The 8,226-nt window shown below is 42.8% G+C and overlaps 1 protein-coding gene across 1 annotated transcript in view; it reads right to left on the bottom strand.

Annotated features, from left to right (window-relative positions):
* Window positions 1-4,909: 4,909 nt before the first annotated feature.
* Window positions 4,910-8,226, bottom strand: part of NPEPPS (aminopeptidase puromycin sensitive) — a 39,447-nt gene continuing 36,130 nt past the window's right edge. Inside the window, exons 22-24 of the mRNA XM_059830333.1 lie at window positions 8,121-8,168; window positions 6,143-6,289; window positions 4,910-5,055 (exon numbers count right to left, since the gene is read on the bottom strand). Coding sequence (XP_059686316.1) covers window positions 5,032-5,055; window positions 6,143-6,289; window positions 8,121-8,168 — 219 coding nt within the window. The 3' untranslated portion in view covers window positions 4,910-5,031. The remainder of the gene's footprint in view (window positions 5,056-6,142; window positions 6,290-8,120; window positions 8,169-8,226) is intronic.

The raw sequence follows: 8,226 nt of genomic DNA, 5'->3' as shown, positions 1-8,226 counted from the left end.
TCTCCTCATTGCCATAAATGGCATACTCAGCATACACATTACAGAGGCTTATATCATCTCCTCCTTTCATAAACTGACTACAGAAACTGGGCGAGAAACGCTGAAAAGCTGCTGACCTTTGAACGACTCTAGAGACAGTCAGGGTACTTGGGGTTATTTCGGCAAGTGAAATGGTTAGAACAAGAACTAGGTGACCAGGTTCCTCTTCCCGATTCTACTGAGGCTGCTCAGTACCTTCAGGTTTCTGAGGAAATCCTGCATGAATTCCAAGGGACAGGAGCTATCTGTGATTTTGTATATATCCAGAGCTTGGAGTTCCGTGGAAACGTCTAAGGAACCACCGTAAATCAAGCGGAGTTTAGATGACGCCAGGTTTAAGAAGTTAACACAGGAGTCCAGAATAAGATTATTTACAGGAACGAGCACTGAAAGGACAAACGTCCACCAGGTGTGGCCCTTCTGTAGGAAGCAAAACGTTAAAGGCTCTTAACACTCAAGTTTTCTCTAACAATGTATTGCAGCAATGTGGTGAATTTCTGTGCGCTCTGTCTCACCTTGCTGGAGCAGCCCGAAGGCTGACTTACGTACTGCACCAAGAAGATGCATTTTCCTAATGGTCAGGTGATGAAACCCAGTTTTGAAAAAAAAAAAACCAAACCCAAACTGGATTAAATCCAGCCGGCACAGATGATCAAGTTACACAAGGCTGAGCAGAGACACTCACCTGGTCTTCCTTGCTTAGAGCGAATGATTTCCAAGCACTTTGGTTATGTTCAGTCTTAAAATAACCTCACTTTTCTTTCCTGGTTTGGGTCCCTGTAAAAGAAAAGTTAATGAGTCCACATCATCAACCCAGTGAAAAAGATTATAGTGGAGCACAGCGCACTGTCCTCTTTGGCTCCGAGTTTTGGCACTTACTTGTATTTTCCCCACACATTTTCACTCAAACGTGAATAATTTCAACCTTAAACCACAAATTTAGCACAGCAAATTGAGCTCTCCTGTAATGAAAGTCTGAAAGAGCCCAAATGGAGCTCACTGAGCCAGCCACTGCTCGGCCTGATTTTTGATCGCTTGTTACTGCTTGGTCCTTCCTTCACTGGGGTGGAAGGATGCTCATCTCGACATCGTCACTGAAGGACAAGCCACACACGATCCTCCTTCGCTAACCAGCATCCGCTTGGCGATAGAAGAGGGCTTCACTCAAGTTGGTATCAATCCTCTGGCTGCCGTGAGCCTCGTTCTGATCCTGGCGGCCAAGACTCATTTATCCATTGCCTGTCACAGAGCATTTTCACTCGTATGGGTATTTTGCACGGGTTAAGGTACCTTTAACAGAACATGGGTGTAAAGTCTCTGAAACGCAGCGATATAACGGCTAATCACAGGGACAGTCAATGGTGGATAACACTGAGACCTCGCTGCATCTCATGACCCTGTACAGAAACAAGTAGGTACATGTTAGAGAAGGATTTGGGAAGTCAAGTTCAGGGTTTTGCTGCTTTTTGAATTGTTTTTCAAAGGGTTCACAAGCTCTTTTTTTTTTGCTGTACACCATTTAATTTCACTATAATTTAAAATATGGAGCATATTCTTAACTTGAGTAAGTTTGGGAGAAGAGCTTGGCATTTGGGGAAGCAAATAGTATGTCTTTCCAGATGCTGCCGTTCCACTTACGCTAGATAAAATTTTGGTCCAAAATCTGGGTATTTTTGGAGAGTAAACCGGATTCCGAAACTTTCTTTCCCAGCTAACTCCACATCCGCCTGGCAAGCTTGTGCCTTCTTCCCTGGCAGATTAAATATTATTCTATCCTGTGTGTAACAGTCTTGCAAATATCAAAGCAATTACTATATAGAGGAATGGATATTTTTGTTATTACAAAACTCGCCTTTTCCAAATTGCTTTGGAGAGTTCACACATGCGATTATTATTTTTTAAATGGAGGGGACACTTTCCAAGCAAACCTGGCGGTGTCAGCGGCAGGACTGGATCTGCGTCAGCAATGGCAGGGCAGGAGGCCACCAGTCCTCCACCCACCGTAAGCATTCCTAAAACCAGTTCAGAAAACTCCATTTCCAGCTTATTTGAAGCTCAGCATTTTGGTGTCCTGGGGCCAAACGCAGTGCAGGTGCCTGACCATTCCATACTGGCTCAGCATCAAACTGGCTTCCTGTCAGCTTCCAGTCGCAACCAACACCAACTAGATTCCAACTACTTTCATTATTTTTACTGCCCCTGCTAAGAAAAGCGAACAAATGAACACGTTGAGATTTCCATAAAACTCAGATTCAATTTTCTAAAGCTGATGGGGTAGAAAAAAAAGACACATCTCAAACTGAAGATCTACCTAGCCAAGGCTGCTACCTCTAATCATGACCAAGGCAAGATGATTAGGGAGACGATTTAAAAAAAGACAGGTAAAAAACAAACTATCCCCCAACCACACCCCCAACAATCTGCAGCATGAAGTTGTTTCAGAAATGATTTTAAAATACGAATTAACCCTTTAATCTCAAGGCTAAAAGAACATTGCACATATCACTCACGCATCCCCTGCTCAAGACCGAGTCATTTACATTGCTTTGATATATTTTTCTTCATAAACCGCTGCCTCAGTTCACACGTGAGCAGGACGCAGCCCCTGCAGCAAGGGCAGCAGCCATCCCACGCCTGATCACCTGAAATTCAGGCGAGCAGCTTTGGCACGACGGTGAGACAGCTCGCTAGGCAAAAGCCTGACTTGCAGCCTGGCTCTGTCAATCCATGTTTTATCAGAGCAGTGTTCCACCTTAGCAGGAATCAAGCTCCTACTTCTTTAAAGGGGCATCTTTATGGCAAGACAGTACCTTGGACACAGCACGGCCAACCTGTCTGCAACAGAAACCAAAAGTGAGGTCTGCAAGAAGTACCGTTTCCGTAAGTCTACCTGAAACTGTGAAGAACAAGAGAAGGGCAAGGTAACAGCAACACACGGCGTTTATTTTGGAACAACTCTGCTGCCTCCTCGGCAGGGGGATGCTTGCTAAGGAAAGCTTTTTGTGGTTTTGTTGGAGGGGGGATAGGGGGGCAAACAGGAGGCAAAAGGATGAGGTTACTTACTTGTAAATGCCAAGATTAAAGCCAGGTACTGGTGCTGTATCAAAAAGGTAAGTTAAAGGAGCAACAAATCATAGAGTATCTCTCAAGTTGGAAGGGACCCATAAGGATCATCAAGTCCAACTCCCTGCTCCTCACAGACTACCTAAAACTGAACCATATGACTAAGAACGTCGTCCAGACACTCCTCGAACTTGATGGGCTTGGTGCCCTGACCGCTTCCCTAGGAGCCTGTTCCAGTGACTGACCACCCTCTCAGGGAAGAAGTGGGTGCATGCAGTAAGTTTAATTGTTAAGAAAAGCTTTCTGTTCCAGACATTGAGGGAGATTTTCACCCCAATGTTTTTGTGAGCAAGAATCAATGCGGATTTTTGTCATCGCTCAATCACCAGGACTCATCCAGGCAGAAGTATCTCGTTACGCCTGACAGTGATAGAAGAGACATGGAGGCAAACTCCTCCTGCTGCTGCTGGGAAAACTTGTATTGCTTTTATTTCCATTATAAGCCTGTACTAGGAATAAAGGACCCCACTATTACCTGCATTGTTTAGGTTTTTATCTAAGATTTGACACAGAAACCAGTGAAACTGCCTGAGAGGGAAGAAATAATATATCAAGGTTTCCTCAAACATGTTTAACTTGAATAGATACAGCAGAGTCCTTGTTGAAGGCTTGCTTCTGTATCATTTAGGTATCCCTGATGTGTGCTGGGACACTGCACCCTCAACAGCCCTAGCGAATACTCTCAATTCTTATGGGCAATATCCTCGCTAATCATCACGAGCCCCATTTCATCTCTTTCCTCATCCACAATAACTCTTGATGTTCTTGTCCTGACCCTCCCCTGAGCATCAGTTTGTCTCCAATGGAGAAAAAAAAAGATTTCATATTAAGTGGACAAATCCCAAACTTACTTTCATGAAGAATTAAAATCTACTTTCTTTGCATGCAAAAGAGACTAGGACTAGTCAGTCTGCTGAGACTATTCAGTTTGCTCACTGACCACAAGCTTGTTATTTTTGTCACTCTCCTTCAACTGCTTGCATGTCATTTGCATTGTTTAAAGTCAAAACAAGATCACCTCAACTTGCAGCTACAGTACTTCTCATTTCATACATCACCAGTCATGCTGGAATCACAACTTTGTATGTTATTTTGTCAATGTGCAAGAAGCAGAAGAGAAACCAGCTTACTCTTCTGAAATTACATTGGCTCTGCAGTGCTGACAGCAGGAAAAAACATCAGTCAAGTTAACAGATATGACTCAGGACAAACAGAATTCCTGTTTCAGTCTCATTTCTGACCATGTAGCCACACTAGCCCTAGGGATACCAACCAATGCGATACTGTTCAAGGGCACGGGACCTCCACTAACTACAAACTTGCCCATTTCTGGTGTGTATCGCTGCCCTGGCTCATCGGCGTTGGCACCAGCAGCATTCGCACAATACTGTTCCCTCTTGCAGAGTCCCTCAACTTCTCAGGTGTTTATTTAATAAAAATTTGCTTTTTCAACAATTATTTTCCTTTTCCTTTACCTTCCAAATTCTGTCCTGGTTAGTTCTTTAGTGCTTGACTACAATCTTTATTAAGATTACACAAGATCTACTTACGATCAGTATGGTACATGTTCATTCAGCTGCCCTAAGAACTAGCACTGATAGCAGAAGAGGAGAAGGCTGAGAATAAGGCTTTCCTTGGGGCTGTTAAAGACACCATCGACAGGTGACCTTCGCTGTTCCCTGAGATTTAGGTCTTTTGAAAGCAGCAACACTCTTTCAGGCTTCAAACAGAACACAAGATCAGGACATGAATTTCACATTGACATTTTTATTAACGCCAACTGTTTTAATTTTTTTTTTTTAAACAATAGCACAAAAATGTTTCAGGGAAGCAGTCTGACAGTTAGTCTGATGACCTTCTGAAATACAGTTAAGCCACACCAAATACGAATTCCTGTTAAAGAAAAAAAAAAAATATATGGAACTCCAACCTTTGTATTAGAGGGTGTTGTGTCTGGTTAGTAGACCACGCTGCTTTGTGAAGTAAATGATGGCACACAGCTTAGACTTCATCATCACGCCAGTCATCACTAATTTAAGGCTTCTGAATCAAATTACCATCAACATCACAGAAAGGAACGAAAAGCTAGTGTTGCTACGGCCATGAGGAGATTGAACAAGCTGGATCTTTTAGACAAGTAACGGTGTCTTGAATGGAAGAGACCTGCCCTAACAGCAGCCAGGAGAACCAGTCACACAGTAGTTATCTCCTCATTTGCATGCATTTTGAGGGTGCAATTTAGTAAGAAAAAAAAATTGCATTAATCTTTCCCTTATTTAATGTGGCTATGAAAGATGTTTCCTTACAATTCCGTTATCTCTAAGAAGGACATCAGCAAGTGGAACGAAGGAGAAAAACCGAAGAGCAACAGAACATTTTTCTTTTTGCCGAGAGGTAACACAAAAGGGAGGGAACCTACTATCCTTGGACTGGGGGGGGTTGCAGGAACATCTCCCCAAAACCTTGCACTTAGAATGATGCACAGACTCTATGTTATACCAGCTACCTGCCTTTCTGAGTGACCTGTTCCACACAATGCTCAGAGGCATTAACCCATTGTTGCCCCAAACTCTCCACAAAATTCCACTGACCTAGAAACCACTGGTTTCCTTTTTTGGGGAGGGCTGGGGGAAGGTGTAAAAAACAGAACATCTGTCAATAAGAGTGTCAGGAGAGGGGTGTTAAATATTTTAACCACTGACAAGGCTTGAGGAAGTTTCACAGTTTTGTTATGCTCTATTTTATTACTATCATATTTACAGATTTTTCTCTCTTTTTTTTTGCTGAATTGCTGATAATTTTAATAGAATTTAAATCTGGAGTGTGAGCAGGAACCAGTTAACTACATTCATTGTCCAATCCCCATTGGTTTGAGAAAAAGACTCCAAATTCTTGGCATATGAATCAGCTGTTGGGTAGCTCCTCCCTCTCCCCATGAGGCGGCAGCAGGACTGCAGCAGTGGCATGCACAGATTCACACCATGGCTGGTGGGGCCTTGCGCTGCAGAAAATATTGGTGGATGTTCTCGGCGTCCCGCTTCAGCCAAGCTGCATTCAGCAGAATATTTTCACAGCACTGCTGGACAGTGCGTTCTGCCGATGGAGCTGGGTGACTCTCAAAGAAGGCCTGTATAAAAAGCACACAACCATCCATAAGGGTATAAACAGGCATAGACAAGATCGTATTTTTAAGTCACCAAATTCCCTAGGTTATATAGAAATGCTTTTGTGAATTATGTTCCTTGTCTGACTACAGTTCATGCTATCTGCTCCCACCAACATCAGAGACTCTGAAAAATTTGCAGGGTGCTTGCCGAGTTTGGGAGACGTGTAATCCTAAGTAGAGAGTGGGAACAGCAAAACGCCTTCATTTCTCTACTAGAGGAAAGCCACGGTAGCATTTCTACGAACTAGCCCAAATGCTGCCTCCGATCCTGTCTTGTCCTTGCTGCCAGGGACAGCAAGCGGCACTTGAAGAGACAAATTCAGTCCCTCATTGGGAGGCAACAAACAGAGCAGCAAATCAAGTGTGTATTTCTGGATACTTGGAAGAAGATACCAACAGAAGCCTAAGGCCATTTTGCAAAAGCATTTGTCTAGGTATCAGATTTCTTAGCATTCTACCTAGGCCTCTTTCCAAGCTGCATAATGACCTCCAAGCACCAGCAGCACTCAAGAGTTTTGCTGTATATTCTCACATTTCTTCCTCCAGAATCAACAGTATCGATCCCCTGCAAAAAGCAGAAGCTGAAGAAAGTGCACCAGAGGCTGCTGTGACTTTGCACTTTACAATTGGTTAAAGGGTAGAATAAGCTGGCATAGCCGGGAGTCATCCCCCATCTTCACACAAGCAGGCTTTTCCCAGTATTTGGCAGATCCCCTCACACTAATGTATGCTACAAGGTGACATCAAGACTCAGATGCATTAAGTACTCCAGCTAAAAGCTAGGTATACTGTCTCAGGAAGTTCTCTTGGAAAGTAGTTATGACTTAGTTATGGATGATGGTTCTGGTAAATGTTTTGCAAAGCGTTCTTTAGGAAAAAAATTAGCTACAGTGCAATATTTCTCTGTAAAATCACTTATGCTACTAAATCTTTTCTAAGAAGGGATCACTAGATGACAAAAAAAAGATAGGGCTCAGCATATCTTTGAAATAATTCTTCTTCCTGAGCGTTTTCCTAAAGTGCTAATTAAGGGCCATATTTTTAAGTTTCTTCTTTCAAGAAGGAGTCCCTGTAAAAGTGCGGGCAAAGAATAAATAATAAAACCTACACACAATTTTAAAACGTTACCAAGACCAGCACCTACACTCCCACGTCAGAGGTGATGCTTGAGTCCAGTAATGAAATCACATCACCTTGAGCCACCAACTTCAAGACGGACTCTCTGCAAACACATTAATCTGCCTTGGGTCAAAGCCTTGGTCTTAGCACACAGCACAAACGACCACATAAAACTTGGACCTGTAGTATGGAAATTAGCCAATTTCTGCCATGTTAATTCCCCCAGGAGTCCCTGGGTGCTAACGCAGTCAGCCCCAAATGTGCCATATCAGTCTGGAACAAAGTGCTGGTGTAAGCCTCAGCTTACTGTGGAAGTTGTAACAATTATGGATTTTGCTAGAATTATCTTTAAAGGTTGTCTTTTGGGGGGTCTCAAAACCACAAACTGTGCTGGATTTTGTAAAAAGTTTAAATGAGTGAAGCTAATGAAATAGAATCACTAGAAGTTGGACACTGCTTTGTGAAAATGCTAATTGAAGACATTTCAGTAAAATAACTCAACCTAAAGCAGTGCAATTCGGGGACTAGGCCACAGTCAAAACAGTGAGAGTCAGAGCCACAGCTGAAAACCAAGGAACACCTAGAAACTCATGGCTCTCATCAGATGCCTACAGTCTAGAGCATGCAATGTTTGTCACAAAGTTAATCACTTCTTTTAATTAAAATTTCTTACCTTAACTTCTGCGGCCATTTTATCATTTGCAAATCCGTCCACTGTTAGCTAAAGGAAAAAAAAAATTAAACCAGGGTAAGCATTTAGCATTTCAGATATAACAGCT

The sequence above is a fragment of the Gavia stellata genome, chromosome 28 (genome assembly GCF_030936135.1).
Source record: "Gavia stellata isolate bGavSte3 chromosome 28, bGavSte3.hap2, whole genome shotgun sequence".
In the NCBI taxonomy this organism is placed as follows: Eukaryota; Metazoa; Chordata; class Aves; order Gaviiformes; family Gaviidae; genus Gavia; species Gavia stellata.
This window is presented reverse-complemented; position numbering and strand designations above follow the sequence as displayed.